This window comes from Hippopotamus amphibius, chromosome 14 (assembly GCF_030028045.1).
Source record: "Hippopotamus amphibius kiboko isolate mHipAmp2 chromosome 14, mHipAmp2.hap2, whole genome shotgun sequence".
NCBI classification, from domain to species: domain Eukaryota; kingdom Metazoa; phylum Chordata; class Mammalia; order Artiodactyla; family Hippopotamidae; genus Hippopotamus; species Hippopotamus amphibius.
Genome location: NC_080199.1, coordinates 9,652,556 through 9,672,081, shown reverse-complemented (window position 1 = coordinate 9,672,081; position 19,526 = coordinate 9,652,556). Strand labels below are relative to the sequence as shown.

Here is a 19,526-nt window from a genome sequence, read left to right as displayed (position 1 = left end):
CAAAAAAGTAGGAAAATTCTTTTAAATTGGGATTTTTATGTGTTTCATTCTGACTTTGGACATTGTTTGAGTCTCTAAAAATAAAGCAAATTAATGTCTGGGCTGGAACTAATGGTAAAACTGAATTGACAATTTTTCTGTTTATGAGCGAGACTTTAAAACTCAGTTAATACTGAACTGAAGATATAAAAGAAAAATGGTATAAATTGTTGGTCCTTGAAATAAGTCATCGAACTCATGAAAGTTTTTATGAGTAACACTGCTCATAAAACCATGTGGCCAGTTATGTATTTTATTCTCAAATAGTAAATTAAGAATCACACAAAGAGAAGGCAAAATACATGTGTGTGTATGTAGCCATTGGGCAGATTTTACAAATATGAGAAAGAGAAATGCAGACATCTCCCTATAACCGTTGTCTCGAGTAACTAAGAATCTGTCAACATGTATGAAATTCTCCACAGTCCAATCCTTTTTTCAGGATAATGTAATGAGCTGGAGCTAATAGAATATAAGAGGTCTTTTAACATTTTTTTTTTCAGACATTCATCTCTGAGTACTGAGTAGAGCATGGAGCTGGCTAAGAGGACTCAAAAGCCATGAGTTCAGATGATACTCACACCCGTCTACACACTATTTGTATTATATATTCTGTGTCAAAGTTAAGTTTGCAACATGAAGTCTGATCTCCTAGCTGGGTTAACAAGTTTGAGAATTCTTGCCTTTCAACTTGGTTTTTAATAATAATGGGAACTTTAAACCAGCCTCTTGTACTCACTGCTGTTAGAACACAGCTGCTTCCTTACCCAGAGGCTTTCTCTTTTCTTCACTTCTATGTCTATTGTCTCCTGCCCACACGATATCTTTTTCCACCTTCACATTCATTCATAGAACAATCTAGACATATTCTGCAGCCCACATACACTTAAAAAAAAACTACCTACAGGTTTCCTTCCATGTATTTCTTCCCTCACCCACACAAGTCAGCTCTGTTACTCACCACTTCCTTCAACTTTCCTATCCTGTGTTTGTACAAATTCACTGCTTTTCCCCGCTTTTAATGCCACTTTTCTATTTTTTAACCATTTCTCCTTTGTCGCTTTTAGCAACTTGCTTTACCTCCTCTGTTCTTTTTTTATTTCCTCTTCTTTATAAGTCTGTCATACTGTTGTTATTATCTGTCTAAATATGTGATTACCCATGCCTTCAATGAATAGTTACTAAGTACTTACTCTGTGCTAGGGTACTAGAGACTGGCCACGGGGAAATGCATCTTTCCGATGACCCTTTCCCAAATGTGTCCTTAAAGGCCTCGCGGTGTAATGAGGAAAATAGGAAAAAAAATAGCTGTGAGTGCCAGGGTGCTAATTCTGGCAAGATGGACTACATTAAATTCAACTCCTTCCACTACAAACAACTAGATTTGTTGGATAAACACTAACTTTTAAAAATGCACATCTGGGCTTATTAAGAAAGAAAAATACATTCCAGAATGGCAACATGTAAGAGGAAACTAAAAGCTAGAGCAAGGGAAATACATGAGTTGACTAAATGGTGATCTCAATGCGGACTAAGTACCCAGTAGCCAAGAGCTAGGGTTTCAGTGCCTACAAGAAGCAGAAGACGGGGTGCTGAGCCCATGTGAGGCTGGAGCCGGGAAATGTGTCTGTACATACAGACATATTATAATTTAAGCGAGCTCCAGAGTGTGATATTGGAGAGCGGATCATCAAATAGGTCAATTAGGCACAATAGAGATTATAGGCACAGACCCAAATATAGACAGGGAGCTAGTAAATGAGAAAAGTAGCCTTAAATACTGTGAGTAAAGACACACGATCAGTGCAGGAATAAGTGCCTAACTATATGAAGAAAATCAGTTGTAGTAATGTGCACTCGACACACAACACACTACACATATTAAAAAGAAGAGCTTGATAAATTTTGACATTGCACAGAACCACACTAAAATAATGAACACAGTGATCAATTCCAAAGGTTTTCTAGTGCCCCTTGGTCACCTCTTATTCCTACTCCAACCCTTACTCCCAGGCAACCAACAACTTCCTTTCTATCATTATAGATAAGCTTGCATTTGCTAGAATTTTACATATATGGAATGACAGAATAGGTACTCTTTTTCATCTAGCTTCATTCATTCAATACAATTATTTTGAGATTCACTCAAGATGTTGTGTCTATCAATATCTCATCCTTTTTTTTATTGCTGAATAGTAGCCATATGGATATACCAGAGTTTGTTAATCCATTTACCTGCTGATGGAAATTTGGGGTGTTACCAAGTTGGGCCATTATTAATAAAGTCTTTGTATGTGTAAGAATACATAAGTCTATGTATAAGTCTTTGTATGGACATAAGTTTTCATTTCTCTTGGTTAAGCCCCAGGAATAAATGAATGGGGTATACGGTCTGCTTAATTTTTAAGAAACTGCCCAACTGTTTTTCAAAGTAGTTGTACCATTTTCCATTCCCATCTTATTTAAATAAGATATGAAAACACCCTGATGGTATTATGCTCCCACACTGAGGAAACTTTCTAAATGTACACTTTGAATTTGCTGAATCTACTTTCCCACAGGGTTACATTTTTCAGTCTGCCTTGTCTTGAATACTTGTCTTAAACACTTGGACAAAACAAATTTGAAGAAACAGAGAATATAGAACATAGAGAACACATAAATACTTTTAAAAAAATTGAGACACTGAGTCTTTTCTCATGAGAATTGCAGAAACGCCCTTGTGAATCACTTAGATTAAAATGCAGTTAGTAGATAAACTTACCCTGGTTTCGTGTCATTCACGACACAGTGATAGGTAAATGTCCCAAACATCTGAACTCCTAAAATTCCATAAAGAAGTAGAAAGAAAAGGAGGAAAATGGAAACACTCCATATTTGTTCTCCTGATCGCCTAGGGGGAAAAGACAGGAAAAATAGGTAAAACTTACCCAAACAATCATAAACATATCCCCTTAATTTATGTAAAAGCAGTGCTTACTTTAAAATATTTGTAATTCTGGTCCTTGGTAGTTCAAATCGGAAATAAATCCGGAATGCCCGGATCATAATTAGTGGCCGTGGGATCCGTAACATGCCCCAAGGGGACATCTGATCAACTATATCAGCGATTTCAAATACCTGCAAATTAAGAAGTAAACAAACAATTCAGACTTTCGCTTAGCACTGCTTGTAGTCAGGACGCATACAGACAGCATCACAGGTCCATCATGTACCCTGAACTATGCCCTGCCTACATTATCTTCCACCAAAATCAGCCTTCTTTGGAGTACATTCTGAAGCTGTAGCTATCTTAAGAGAAACAAGTACATAAACTAATGAAAGTGTCATTGATCTTGTTCATTTCCTGTATAACCCACCAAGGCACAGTTTTTATTACAAAAATAAGTGCCAACGTAGAATACACAATAAGTATGCTAAGCCTTCCTCACTAATAATGGTCTTTGGTGGGATTTCTGAGTATCTAGAACATAAAATAATGGAGAAAGGGTTAAAAATACTATGAAAAAGATGAAAAAGAATTCCATTTACTAGCAGAGGCAAGAAGATAATTAGGAAATGTTTGTCAATCATACAATAGCTTTTAAATGGAAAAGAACACATTTAAAATGCAGGGAGAAATTAACTGTTGGAGAGGTGAGCTTTATAAAAATAAGGATAGTTTATCAATAACACTATGATGAGTCTGCAGGACAGACTATGGATTTATTTTATTGCTAATTTTTTTTAATGAAGAATATAGTAACTTCAGTTGAATTAAATGCAAAATCAAGCCTGAACGAATGCATAGGATTTTATTGAAAATTATCTGTTTTTCAATAAAATCCCTCCTTCAGGCCTTTTTAATATATGTTCCCCATTTCTCATAGTAAGATGTTTTCTCTTAGCAATACAGGGTTTTATGTTAACCAATATTTATCCCAATGTATTTATATTATTTTAGCTAGTTTTAGTCAGAATTCAGTCATGTAAAAGACGGGAATTTTAATTTTTAAATTCAAATTTTTATTCTACAAATACAGAAAGCTCACTCCATGTTCTTTCCTTTATTTCAATGAATACATTTCTAACATCTCTTTAATAAGAAATAATCTCATATGGTACTGATTTTTATTTCTGATTGAGAAATAATTAAAAAATGTGACTGACGATTAAAATGTTAGGCTTTTTAAAATCAATAAACATTTTAAAAGCAATGTTTTAGGAAATTACACAATCACATTTTATATATATTCTTTAATATATCTACTTAGATTTTCAATGCAAAATAATGCCCATTTTGGAAAATACCCCCTTGTAATTTAAAAGTGTTTAATTACCTGTAACACCAGTGAAACCCAAAGGCAAAAGACCATAAATCCATCAAAAACACACCAGCGATCTTTCACATAGGAACTATCCCCCTAAAAATAAATTTCACATGGTGTTATCAGACAAAATGAACAATTTCAAAACACATCTGTAGAGGGGATAATCAGGTGTTAATTCACTATGAGCTTTCTACAATGTTTGTATCATAATTGAGCAGGCTTTCAAAAGGAACACGTTTAGCATTTTCAATGGCATTATATATGAGGAAAATAATTCATAAAACACAAGTAACTGCAGAATGTTGCATGTAAAATTTTAAATTCATGCAAAGGGAAAAAAAAAATCACTTTTTTCTCTTAGCCACACAGAGTCTACCACATAAGGACCAAGAGGCCATCCTACTTACTAGGCTGCTTAGGTCCTAAAACCAACTCTTCCTATAAGAACCAAGAGCACACAATGGTCGGTGAAGGACTTTAAATCTCTGGGAACAACCATCAGGAATTCACCTTGAACTGAATTAGAAGTGAAGATGAAGAAATTTGCCTTCATTTTCAAAATAAACCTATATTGACAACTTTAATTGGGATTACAAATGTAAAAGAAAGAAAAAGAAGGCATACTACTTTCATTTTTTAAATTGTGAGTCTACTCTGACATGAGAATGCATTATTATTTTATACGGGACTTCTAGAAAAAAATTTTTCCTTTGCAATAACAAAACAGTAAATCCCATGAGGTTAAAATTGGAAATCTTTACTAGAAAGAAAACCTTAAATGGCTTTCCCAGGACTGCCCCATTACATCACTGGTCCTGTAGTAATTCCTGAAACTCAGTTCTGAATTCGGTCACATCACTACCGGCTCTGAGTAAACCTGGCTAGCAAATAAAAATAGGAACAGAAGGCCAAGAGTTTCAACAAAAGTGTAAAATTTGTTGCAGGATATTTAGGAAAATAAAATAATTTCCAGAACCTTCCACCATTAGTAACAAATAGATTGTCCAAAAGTTTCCTTGAGAGGCTTCCAGAAATAATTTGTTGTTTGCAAATCTGAAGGTATGATCATCCACTTTAGGAGAGTTATCTGACTCAGACACTACGTATAAGCTCAGCTTAGTTAATTACACTCAGCAAGCATATACTTTAGGTAAGAGGATGTAGGAAGCCTAGTGAAACACACACACACACACACTGTGCAGATAAACAGATATGTACATACCCAGCTAACACATAAGGTCAACTAACTTATAATAAAGGTATAAATACGGTGGGAAAGGTGGGGGAATTAATTCTGTGGAGAGTTTAGGGAAAATAATTACTAGCTCCCAAGTGAATGCACAAATAATTTTACCACCAGCAAGAGACTCAACCAGACTTGCTGTGTATTTGAGAAGACCCACAAAAGAGATGTGAAAGCAGACTCTGAGGCGTGGGGTTTGGATGGCTAAGACGACAATACCTATTAAATTAAGTGGTATGATCATTACGCGATGATTTAAACTTTATGAAGATAAAAACTGCATCATAAGATGCTGCTGGTTACGTATACACATACACACGTTAAATATACAGCAAATAATTTACGGATGATACAGTTGTCTTCAAAACCTCATGAAGGATCTTTTAACATAAGCATCATATTTGCCTTGTATATAGCACAACGGAAAATATAAATTAATTATAATCAAAATGTAGACAATGTAACCAATATAAAATGAGCCTAATTTTGATTACCATCCAAAAAGATAGCAAGATACAAATATTTAAGTTGCACCTTGAAATTTCCCTTGAGTTGTTCAATATATTAAATTTTTTCATTCATTCATTCATTTACTCACTGTATAGAACATTTCTCTGCTTTAGAAAGCAGCATTCAAGGTATAGAGACACAGGACTGAATAAAACAAAAACTTCTGCCCTTATGTAACTTACATTCTCAGTTAATTTTTTAAATGTAAAATATTATTATATAATATTATATATATTTTAAATATTATGTTTTGATAAGTATTATACAGAAAAATTAAATTATATATTTTCAAATTGACTTTTACCAAACAAATATGTTCTGTACTTGTATGTTGAGCAAAAAAAGTGAGAGAAAAATACCACTTGATCTTTATTTGAAGAACTAGGCATAACTGTGATTGTTTTAAAAAATGTAAAAAATTCCAGAAACTAACACTGAAATTTTATGGGTCTCAGCAGAGAACTACTTTAAAATAGGAACAAATGAAAGTAAATGTTAGGCAAGAAAGGGCATAATTACAGATCATCGGGTACACAGGCACCCAAATAGGATGAGTTTATATAATATCTTTCCCAGTGTTTTTATTTCCATTTTTGACATTAAAAAAAATGCTGCATGTAGTATCACTACAGTTAACCTATTTTGTTGCTCATAATTTGCTTTAGTAACAAATTATATTCAATTAGACACAGGATAAGAGCTTCTCATTATATGGAGGATTATTTAAAATATAAAAAGCGAGGATAAACAGTGGTATTTCCCTGGGAGGGGAACAGAATGGCAGGAGCCAAAGGTGGAAGAGAGACATAACTTTCACAGAACATCCACACGTGTCTTTTGACTAGTGGTCACATGTTAACATTTTCAAAAAATAGATTTTCAAAATTAAATTTCTTTAAAGGTGAAAATTTTAGCTTTAACAAAGATCACTTTGTCATCACTTTTTTTTTTTTTGAAGGGTTTTTTTTTTTTTAATAATTTATTTATTATTCTTGGGGGGGTACACCAAGTTCAATCATCTGTTTTTATACACATACCCCCGTATTCCCTCCCTCCCTTGACTCCCTCCCTACCCTCCCTCGAGTCCCCCCATGTCATCACTTTTTAGTTGGTGTAAATAAAGTCAAATTTGAAAAATTTAGGCCTCACAAATTCACAACATAAAGTTATCTGTAACAGAGTTGGCTGATTTTTTGTTTCTTGTTTACTATATAAATTTGCCTCTTGAAATTGATCTTACAAAGCTGACTATAGTGTGAACTATATGAAAGGATGGATTATTTTAAATCATTTGGGGTCCTGAATAAAACAAAAGCATGAAAACACATTCTAATTTCTATGACCTCATATTATGAAAACTGCCTTAGCAAAAACTTCTACTGTATAACGTAGACAACTACTTCCGAATTATGAAGTATTCTGAGTTGCATTATTTGGAATGTTTTCTGCTTTAGACATTCCAGAAATTCATAGTGACATCTGGTTGTCCCCAACAAGACCACCACACACTAGATGGCATATAATGGTCAATTAAAGCTGGTTTCTTTTTACTTTTCTGGTATAATATGTGAAATAATCCACTGAGCAGAAGTTTTGCATACTATTCTTTGGTCTCAGTTTCCAGGGGTCATTCAATATTTATAACAACCTTTTTAATAAGCTGTGTTATAGGGACCTGGGATACAAAGGCCAATGGCACTCAGATTTTTCCCATCTTTTTTTTTTTAACCTTTTGCCCTTTAGCATCCATTGTTCTTCATGCTGTTCGGTCTTCCTGAAAAATTCCCCACAGTCTGTGCCAACTTTTCCCTCCAGACCTTGGTCTGACTACAGCCTACTTTGATCAACACTTTTCATACATCACACTACCACCAGCAACTCAGTTCATGTATGTAAATAAGGTTAATATTGTGTAACCTACAGAACAGTCCTTTGTAATTCCCATCTAGTCGTTTAATGAATTTATATTTTATTTCCTGCAGTTTGGGCTTCCTACATAAATCTTCTCAAAACGTATTCTGTGGTGTTGCATTTAAGAAAAGGTCTATTTTTTTTTAGGCTCCATATATATGAGTTAGCATACAGTAGTTGTTTTTCTCTTTCTGGCTTACTTCACTCTGTATGACAGACTCTAGGTCTATCCACCTCATTACATATAGCTCCATTTCATTCCTTTTTATGGCTGAGTAATATTCCATCATATATATGTGCCACATCTTCTTTATCCATTCATCTGTTGATGGGCATTTAGATTGCTTCCATGTCCTGGCTATTGCAAATAGTGCTGCAATGAACATTATGGTACATGTTTCTTTTTGGATTCTTTTCTCTGGGTATATGCCCAGTAGTGGGATTACTGGGGAAAAAAAAATGGTACTGATGAATCCAGTGACAGGGCAAGAATAAGGATGCAGATGCAGAGAATGGACTGGAGGACACGGGGTGGGGGGGTGGGGGGGGCGAAAGGGAAGCTGGAATGAAGCGAGAGAATAGTACAGACATATTCACACTACCAACTGTAAAATAGATAGCTAGTGGGAAGTTGCTGTATAACAAAGGGAGATCAACTTGATGATGGGTGATGCCTTAGAGGGCCAGGACAGGGAGGGTGGGAGGGAGTCGTGGGAGGGAGGTGATATGGGGATATATGCATAAATACAGTTGATTCACTTTGGTGTACCTCAAAAGCTGGTACAAAAGTGTAAAGCAATTATATTCCAATAAAGAGCTTAAAAAAAAAAGAAAAAGAAAAGGTCTATCCCACACTGTAAACGTTTGAGTTTGTTCTTTTTTTTTTATAAAGAACTTTTACTGAGATATAATTGACATACGATAAACTGCATATATTTAAAGTGTACAATTTGATATATTTTTCTTATTAGTAATGTATCTATGGCAATCCCAATCTCCCAATTCATCCCATCCCAATGACCCCCCCCACCCCCCGCCCTGCTTTCCGCCCTTGTGTTTGAGTTTGTTCTGAAGATCAGTAGCAACTTGTAACTTTAAACTGGACACTTTCAGGTAGTACTCCCACCACCTAGCACAGTATATGACATCCAGCAGGTACTAAATGAAGGATAAGACAAGTACATGACCATGTCTTAGGGCCTCTGTAGGTTACAATGCAGACAGTCAGCAGTCAGTGCACATGCTTCATGGATACATCCATGCATCTAGCCACTCACTGAAACCACTAGCACTGTTCCTTTAAAGAAATGATTCTTTGTGGCAAATAGAGAAAGATGTAGTACCTTTCAAGGTAGTACCTTAGATTTAAGACTCTTTTCCATCATGATCATGAAAGACTACAGAAGAAATTATGGATAACTTCTGGATAGTTGCTGGATTAGTGTAGTTTGAATCAGCAAAGCCTACATGCCATGCAAACAAGCATCGGGTCAAGGTTTATATAATTTTTGCATTATAATGAAACTGTAAATATGACTGAATTGAAATTGACAACATATCAATCTTTATTGATAATCACAAAGGCTCCATGAGTATAAAATACCTTTTAATACCTTTATTAAATTATATACTTTGAAATATAATTGAAGCCAAGTGGGACCCTGCCTTGTCCCCCACCTCATCTGTAGAAAAGCTCTGGCCTCCTAGGCCTTCCCGGAGTTTCAAAGAGCAGATTTAATCAGAGAAGTGAGAAAATGTAGAAACAAAGGAAAACAAGACAGAATAATAGTCTCGCCATAAAACAAAATCAAGGACTTTTAATTCCTCCTCGAGGCCTATAGATAACTATTCTGAGCCATATCCTTCAGTTGTTTTGCAGATACTAACCCCCTACCAGGTGGAAGAAGTTAACTGCATGCTGACTGCCAGCACCTAGACCCCAGACCACCTGGAACCAGAAGGTGGTGACCTCACCACAGCTCCATGAACTGATCACACACTCCTTGACCCTCTCCCTCACCTTGCCTTTAAAACCCCTTCCCTGAAAGCCTTCAGGGAGTTTGGGTCCTCTGAACATGAGCCACCTGTGCTCCTTGCTTGGTCCCGCAATAAACACTGCACTTTCCTTCACCACAACCCGGTGTCAGTAGACCAGCTTTACTGTGTGAGGCTGAGCAGACCCTTTCCAGCTGCTCCCTGGGCATCCCATCTGCTATGTTTGGTTCGGTAACATAATCTCGTATTACATTTTGTGTCTGATATATTCATCAAGTTGTCCCTTTCTCAATTTGTATTTTCGATGTCTCTTCTCTATAATTGGTTAAATGGTTTAATGATTCAATTTATCAGTACGTCCAGATCCTTTTAACATCCTACTGTATTAATGCTCAAGTTACAATATTTGCAAATAACAAACTGTCCCTTTTCCCTGTTTCCAAAACATGTAACGAAAAGCTAAGGCACATGAAGGCCCAGTGGTATTTGAGAAATGTTAATGCCTCCAATATGAAAGAAAGGTTTTAATCTGTTTGTTGCATCAACAGGAAAGGGAGAACAAAGAGAGCTTGAGTTATGAGCAGAAGTCAGCAGGCTAGTGCCGGAGGAGATGAGTTATTCAAGAGCTGTCTGTCAATTTTTATAAAGGTAAACACTTGGAGGCTGCCAATCAATTATACAGTATAAGAGAGGAATGTAAGTTGCCACGCAAGCATTTAACAAGCAGAGAAACCCAACGCATTTACCTGAAGACATTTATAGGGATACAGTTTGCAGTTACAAAACAATATGCACGGGTGTAGTTTCATAAGCACATGATTTATTGCTCCGAGTTCCCAGGGCCCATCGGTCACTGTCTTAGCATTATTATTTATTACTTCAACAGTGCTCAGAGGATGCATGCTACTTTTAGCCAGGTCTGCTGCCAGATGAAAAACGGACAACTGAGAATTTTCTGAAGAACTCACAGTCTGCACTACATGCAACGCTTTGCACCAACACAAACACATATCACCCAAATGCCTTATTTTTGCCTGTAGGAATTAGGTGAGCTAGGGTGCTTCTCAGAACAGGAATTAGAGGGGGAGGCTATTAGAAACAAATTATTGGGGAGTGGGAATTAATTGGCAGATATAGTCAAGTTTGGGGAACGTTATAAAAGAAGTGAAATCCTTTAAACACGTACATTTCTCTAACAAAAATTCTGAAGGACATTTTCTGCCAGAAGGACTTTGTGCTTCAATTTCTCTCTCCTATAGTGCGTGGAGCGTGTGACCTCCAGAGTGAACTCCTCAAATACAAATCAGATCGTGTCACTCTCAGATTTGTGTCCCCCAAGCATCTGAACTGACCATAGAAGGAAGTCTGAGCTCCTCGCAGGGCTGCAAGGCCCTCCTTGGTGCAGCTGGGCTGCCTTCACAGCGTCCTTTCCGGCTGCTTCCTGGGCATCCCATCTGCTATTTCTGACTACACAGAGCACCCCAAGGCTCTGTTCCAAGCCTGTGTGTCTCAGAGCATTGCTTTTTTCTCTCTGTGAAACCCTTTACTTCCCTCGCCCATCACCCCCGCCACAGTGGCTCACCCTTCAAGACATCACTTCACATTCCTCTTTCTTCAAGACTTCTCTGACATCCCCAAGCAGACTTTTTTCACTGTTTTTTTTTTGTGCTTCCTCTGCCTGTACCTTTTCCAGACCACCATGGCAGCATTTTCACACAATATTGAAGGTCTATCTCTCACTATTTGAATTCTCACTATACAAATATTTGCTATTCATATTTGCAAAAATGCTTGCCCCCAAATCACTGTGTAACTAGAAAAACCACCACAGTGAATCTGCACATGCGCCAGTGGAAACACTGAAGTTGTCCACGAATCCTGCAGGAAGGTACGGTGTGCACACAGCTGCGTGGTTCTTGGGGGCTAAACCCTGTGCTGGCAATGTTTATCTAAATACTTAACAGTCGGTAACTGTTAAGGGTATCATTACCTCCTCTTCCCTCTCCTCCCCCTGAAAATCAGCCTTTCCAGGGACACGGGACTTGAGTCTACCAACCCAAATAAAGTATATGTGTGCCTCGTGTTCTATCTTAAGCATCAGGTTACACTTTTCTTAATAACTTTTCACGTTGTCTGGATAAGAGCTGTACAGATATTTTAGTTGGAAATCAGTGCATAATAAACATATACTGTTAATAAATTAAACAAACTAAATAGTGGGTAATTTCCTAAGAAATTTATTTCATCAAATAGACCTTCAACAGACCAAGCAAGTCCAAACAGACCAATTTCCTTAGGAGGAATAGAAAAATAAGGGAGTCCCATCAAAAAAGCATTAGAATCAGATGGTTTCACAGGGGATTTCTAAACAAACTTTCCAAGTTAAAACAATTTCAACATTACTCAGATTATTTTAGAGCATAGAAGTGCACACACACACAAAACACACACAGAGAAAATCTAATATCAAAGCCTGACAAAGATTAGACAAAATTTAAACAAGGAAAATAATAACAAATATAATGAAATAACATATTAAAACAGAACAAAACTGTGTCAATACCCAGTTGAGTTTTTTCTGGGAATGTAAGGATGGTGCAATTGTTAGGAAATCTACGTTATTACATGAGCTAAGAAGAAAAATCATCATTCGACAAAATTTAAAAGCTATTCACGATACAACTCTCAAAAGCTGCAGTTAATGTTCATTCCCTTAATTTCGTAAAATGTTCATACTTTAAACCCAAATCCTTCAGGTTACTTAATGAGGAAACAGTAGAGGTGTTCTAAAGAAGCCCGGAGCTAAGCAAAGATGCACACTGGCTCTAAAACTATTTACAATTTTGTAGGCAGTATCAGCTGGCCCAATTAAATACGTGGCAGCAATGAGAGGCATAAGAATTGGAAAGAAAAAGGCAAATCTGTCTTTATTTGTATACACTATGATGATATGGAAATAACAAAAGAATGAATGGAAAAACTACTATAAAAATACACGAATTTAGTAAATTTAGTAAAGTGGCAGGATATAATATTAACATATAGAAATCAACAGCCTTCATTTAAAAGAACAACAGTAGGTAAGAATACATAATAAAAGATATGACCCCACACCAAGAGCAAAAAGATAAATAAAATATCGAAGCAAAAACATAACAAAAAACGTGCAAAATCTACATGAGGAAAACTATGAAATACTCCTTTAAGACACAGGAGCAGACTGATAGACTGGAAAGACTTCCCATGATCTGGGACAGGAAGAAGTGTGCAGCACCAATAACCACAGGGAAAGCCAAAGACAATGACAAATGGGGAAAAATAACTGCAACTTACATCATAAAGGGCTAATATTCCTAACACACAAAAAGTGCCCAAAATTCGAATGAAAAATGACAACTTGAAAATGGCCTTTATATACATAGAATCAGGTTGAACTTCACTCTTCAAACACAAATGCAAATTAAAACCCAACACTGTTACCATTCGCCACTCATGAGATTGGCAAATATCCAGAAGTTTGACAATCTGTTTCGTGGTGACCACCTGGTGAAAGAGACACCTGTGTGTCTATATGTCCTATACACTAATATATATAAAATAGATAATAAAAAAAAGTTACTACAAACTTCCAGTTACAAGGTAAACAAGTGCTAGAGATGTGATGTACTTTACAACATGATAAATGTAATTAACATTGATGTGTGTTATATATGAAAGTCATTAAGAGAGTGAACCCTAGAAGTTCTCATCACAAAATTTTTCTATTTCTTTGTGTATTTATATGAAATGATAGATGTTTACTAAACTTATTGTGATAATCATCTCAGGATGTATGTAAGTCAAACCACTATGCTGTACACTTTGAACTTATACAATGCTATATGTCAACTGTATCTCAATAAAACTTGAAGGAAAAAAATAAAATTAAAAAAAAAGAGAGACCTGTGTACATCACTGGTCAACAGTCAAAAAGGTTCAGAGAATATGGAGTAAACAGAAGCTATTAAATAGAGCCACCAGGAAGCAATTATCCAAACCTAGACTGTAGAACATACTACAGGACAAAAGACTCACTTTCCCAATGGAACAACAACATGGAAAAAATTTTTTTGCAGGGCGTGTGGGGCTGAGACCTAAAGGATTTAAAGAGACTTAAATGAGATTTAAAAATATAACAAATACACTCTGTGCAGCTTCTTTGAGTCCTGATTCAAAGAAACTAACTGCAAAAGAAAATATTTTACACAATTGGGGAATTACGAATACGGATGGGGTATTAGCCTACATTAAGGAATTACCGTTAATTGTGCTAGATGCAATATGTAAAAAGAAGATTTTGTTAATCAGCAATGCATAAGCAGTTGTTTCTGAAATAATCTGATTTCTCAGATTTGCTTTAAAATGAAAGAGAACTGGGCAAATACTGATAACTGTTGATGCTGAGTTACAGGAATTCATTACAACTATAACCTCTACTTTCGTGTAAATTTTTAAAGTTCCATAATAAAGTTTTTAAAAAGCTAAAAATTAAAAGAGTAGTGCATCGACTGTGAACCCTCTCTTTTAAAGATAGCACACAATGAATTTTGTGTAGAGACACAACAAAATTGACCCAGTAACGACATCTTAAGCATCATCTTGTTAAATTCTTGAAGTCCTTATACAAAATAAGGCCCTTCTGCATCAAAATTACCTCACTTGAGATGTTGATACAGCCCATAAATGAAAAAGCTAGAATTTGAGTGAAATTTGTCATTTCTCAGATTTAACACCGATTCTGTATTTCATTATACCACTGTCTCTCTAAATAGTACAATTTGAAATACTTCAGAGACAGCATCTTAACCTCTGTGAAGGTGAGTGTTACAGAAGGAAGAGATACCCCAGGACAGAAATTTTTTTCCTTTTCTTTCTTTTCCTTTTTATTTATTTATTATCTCCCAAAGGTGCCAATTTCATGCTACACATTCCTTGTCTTACAGTCCTGGAATTTCTTTCCATTTCAAGGCCTCTGTTTTTACCTCTTTATATCTTTAGAACGCCTCAGGAGAATGACATCCTGCAGATTACCATGGCATTGCAAATTTATCACCTAATATTCTGTGTTCCATAAATCAACAGGTGCCTCCTTGGGATACCTGGTATGATCACCCCGTAGATGGCATGAAAGTCCCTCCTCTGGCCTTCACGAAGCCAGCAGTCAGGCCATCTGGCTCCTTCCCACATATTCCAAGACTTTGTGCCTTACACAACGGACTTCGCTTTTTAAATATTCTTATGTATCGTATTTTCACCAATATCTGGAGTTACACCCTTTTTAAAAGGGCTTCAGTATCGATATAATAAGCTGTTTTGTTTGACTGAAATGAACGTGAAAACCTTAAACTGATGTAGACTTTCAATGCGCTTTGGTTTTCAGCGCAGATAACGTGAGAAACGCTCACCTTGACGATGCCCCGGATGTGCATTTTTGCCATCATCTCCGCGGTGTAGAGAAACATCAACAGCGTGTCCAGAGTGAAGGTCACGTACTGCAGAGGAGGGTAGTGTTCGAAGGTCATGGGCGTGTTCATACAGACGGAAATGACGCTGATGATGGCGCAGATGCGCAGCAGAGAGTGAACCCACTGCGGGATGGTCCAGAGTTACTATGTGATGCCACGAAACAGCCTAACCTTGCGTTATGAACCAGTGTCTTTGGAAAACGTCATAGCGAGATGGAAATACCTCACCAGGAGGGAGAAAAGGAAGAAGCAAACTAATGTGTTAAATAGCTGTAAGGTGCTAAATATTTTCACGTATTTTACATCGTTTAATTTTCCAAGCAGCCTAATTTCCACATGAAAACACTAAGACTCAGGAAGGTGAAGGGGCTTGCCTGTGGTCCTGCATTAATTAAAGCCGAAGCCTCAGTGTGAATCATGTTAGGTTACCCCAGTGGCTCTGATACTTACCAGGGCATAGGGCCATAACATAGGGAGACTCTGGTTCAATTAAAATATATATTGAACAAGAACAAGGACGCAGATGAAGAGAATGGACTGGAGAACTTGAGGTTTGGGGGGGGCGGGGGGCGAAGGGGAAGCTGAGACGAAGTGAGAGAGTAGCATAGACATGTGTATACTACCAACTGTAAAATAGATAGCCAGTGGGAAGGTGCTGCATAACCAAGGGAGTTCAACTCGAGGATGGATGATGCCTTAGAGGACTGGGACGGGGAGGGTGGGGGGGAGTCGAGAGAGGGAGGGAATATGGGGATATGTGTATAAAAACAGATGATTGAACTTGGTGTACCCCCCAAAAATAGTAAATAAATAAAAACAAACAAAAAAAATATATGTATCGATAGAGAAGTGATATGCTATTACTTTCATACTTCTTTATGTACTATGAGCACCTGGAAACAGGGGGCCATATTTATTGCAACTTCCCTGGAATCTAGGACACTGGCCTGTCCTAGTAGACTCTAAATGCTTCTTAAAATAGATAAATATTCCATAAGAAAGGTTTTCTTTCTATTGTATCTTATATGTAACATCCTTGTAGAAAAATATGTTTTAGAATCTGCTGTCATCCTGTGTTTTCTTTTTTTAAAAAAAATTATTTATTTATTTAGGCTGTGCTGGGTCTTCGTTGCTGCGTGCGGGCTTTCTCTAGTTGCGGTGAGTGGGCGCTACTCTTCGTTGTGGCACATGGGCTTCTCAGTGCAGTGGCTTCTCTCGTTGCCAAAAGTGGGCTCTAGGCACCTGGGCTCAGTAGTTGTGGTTCACAGGCTCTAGAGCACAGACTCAGTAGTTTTGGTGCACTGGCTTAGTTGCTCCGCGGCACATGGGATCTTCCCGGACCAGGGATCGAACCCATGTCCCCTGCATTGGCAGGCAGATTCTTAACCACTGTGCCACCAGGGAAGTCCCTATATTTTGAAAAGTTAATAATAAATGGACTTTACTCTTTACGTTGGAAAACCTTTTATAAAAATGTAGCCCAGATCTCTCTCCTAAAACACCAAAAAATAAGTTTCTGTACAATTCTGGCAGTGCATGTGCTGTTTGAAGACTTTCCTTAACCCCAACATAAAAAAGTAGGAATTAAAAAGATAAATGTGTGTGTATACATGTGCATATGTGTAGGACATAAAATTACTCACATATAAAATCTTATTATGAGAACTAATACTTAGGATAAAAAATATTAATGTATCTGCATGCCAAACTCACACAATTAATATTACTAGTTAATCAGTTAGTACACAATCCCCAAATGTAATTTCAGTGTGTTCCTTATTGACCATCCTGTACATACACACACACACACACACATATACACATTCACATGAATCCTTTAATATACTCCCTGTGAAAAAAGACGTTTTAATTTCATAGCAGATGGGTTCCGAAGCTATACAAGCTAGCAAGCACCCAAGATGGAAAACAGAAAAACTGTCAGAACTTTGAGGAGACTCAGACACTTGTAGGCTGGTGAGTGGGTTATAATATTAATCTGACAGTTGTAATATTTGCATGAAGACATAATGCCGCTAATTCCATACCATATAAGTCACTGATGATTAACTTTAAAAGTCGATATGCTTCTCATGCCATTTAGGAAGCGCTTCAATAAACACCAGTGTGTAAATTTAGCCCCATCTGGGCCTCTGACACAAAGGATCTAATTACACAAAAGAGCTTCAAAAGATGGGTTCTCCCACAAAACTGTCCTGAATTTAAAGAACGAATTCTCATTAAGCATTAATCATTCTAGTTAGAGCTTCCAAAGCCACATCTATAAAACTACCTTCTTCAGCAGTTCTCAGAAAGCTCTGTATGGGGTGGGTACTAAGGAAAAGTTAGTGCCTGCTTTATTCTCTATTTTGTTCAGATTCTCTAAACGTGAATGGAAGACCTACTATGTGTCAGAAATCATGCTGGGCTCTGAGGACACACAAATGGAAACAACACAGTTCTGACTCATCACTACTTTCCATCCTGATATGCATAACACAGATATTTATATACAATACCATGTCTACCTACATATAAATATAAAGTAGGATAAGTGGAAAGAGATGAGATTCATTCCACCTGTGGTGGGGAGAGTCAAAAGAGGAAACTTTCAGAGCAGATGGGGGCAGGGGTCACATCTGAGCCAGCCTTCACGGATAAGGGGGAGTTGACTTATCTAAGTGGCTGGGAAAGGGTCTCTGGGCAAAGGAAACAATGTGAACTGGCCGGACATCTCAGAGGAGCGGGAAGCTACCAATAAGTGGACAGTGTGTAGATGCAGGAAAGGGCAGCCGTTGGACAAGTTAGAGCCACAATATAAAGAACCTCACATGTGATACTAATGCATTTTAATTTGCACTGTAGACAATAGGGATGTTTCAATGATCGCAAAGCAGAAGGGTGACATGCACAGACACAAAAATGCAGAAAGAACCATGAGCAAGAGAGAATCAGTCTGGAGGACAGTTTAGATGGGAAAGGACAGGGGGACCAAGGCCGATCATCTTCATCACGGTCAAGGTCAAGGGAAAGACAAGCACCATGAGAGTAATGGTTCATTTCCTGACTTCAGCCCAGCCCTGCGACTATGCCTTCAGCCCCAGCTCTGGCCGCTAGACCGTCTTGTGTACAATGACACTTGGTGCAGCCTGGCTTCCCCTCAAGTTCCCATCAGCTTAATTATTAGGCAGAGAAGGTGCCAAAGTTCTTCAGGGACACTATCCACTATCTCATTAACCTTTACTTGCAACTCAGAAGGAGACCTTTAATTCCACACATCTGATTATCTCCTCAGACTCCTGTGTGGTGAGAATGTAAGTAAAGGAAGTCTGGTCCAATGGGTTCCTCGTCTTGGTCTCCACCTTGGGCTCAACCTGAGAAGTGGTATTAACTCTACATTTTGTGACTCCAAGGGGAGATGAGGGAGCCAGACCACCTCTCACGCCTTCCTCTGTGAGTGACTCACAAGGCACCTCATTATTTCATTGGAATTGTTCTCAGCCTCCAGACTCTGAGACTCATCCACGTTCTACTGCAGTTCAGACATTTCAAAGCCAAAGGTACATGAGTTTTGAACTAAATGAATCAAACTTCCTTTATATCAGCGTGTGCCTCTCCATAATTCAAAATAGAAACTTACTGGCTTGTTAATCCAGAGTATGTCTGCATTGTCCGACAGAGATTCATCCGGACCGAAGTCAGTAACCGGCTGGGCCTCCACCCTGGAGCTCTGCTTCCTTTTGAGCATGCTGAAGTTAGCTCTGGGGAGCAAGTTCAAAATCACAGTCTGGGAGAGGAAAGGGAGAGTGAGTTAGTCCCCAAACCATCCTTACCCTGATCATAAAAACGGAGTTTTCCATACATGCCTAGACATTTGTTAATTACACCCATGTTCTATTATACTGTATACAATCAACACACGCAGCTAGAAATTTTGAAAGGATGAGATAAAAGTTAATAAAAAAACGTGAATTTTTTCTCTCAACCCAACAGATCATCTTGTGCATGTCATAAACC

At 37.5% G+C, this 19,526-nt stretch overlaps 1 protein-coding gene across 1 annotated transcript in view; it reads right to left on the bottom strand.

The window, feature by feature from the left end:
- NALCN (sodium leak channel, non-selective) overlaps nt 1-19,257 on the bottom strand; it is a 305,890-nt gene extending 286,633 nt beyond the window's left edge. Inside the window, exons 1-5 of the mRNA XM_057707941.1 lie at nt 19,150-19,257; nt 15,453-15,635; nt 4,359-4,442; nt 3,020-3,159; nt 2,804-2,932 (exon numbers count right to left, since the gene is read on the bottom strand). Of these exons, the coding sequence (XP_057563924.1) occupies nt 2,804-2,932; nt 3,020-3,159; nt 4,359-4,442; nt 15,453-15,635; nt 19,150-19,257 (644 nt within the window). The remainder of the gene's footprint in view (nt 1-2,803; nt 2,933-3,019; nt 3,160-4,358; nt 4,443-15,452; nt 15,636-19,149) is intronic.
- Between the last annotated feature and the right edge of the window lie 269 nt (nt 19,258-19,526).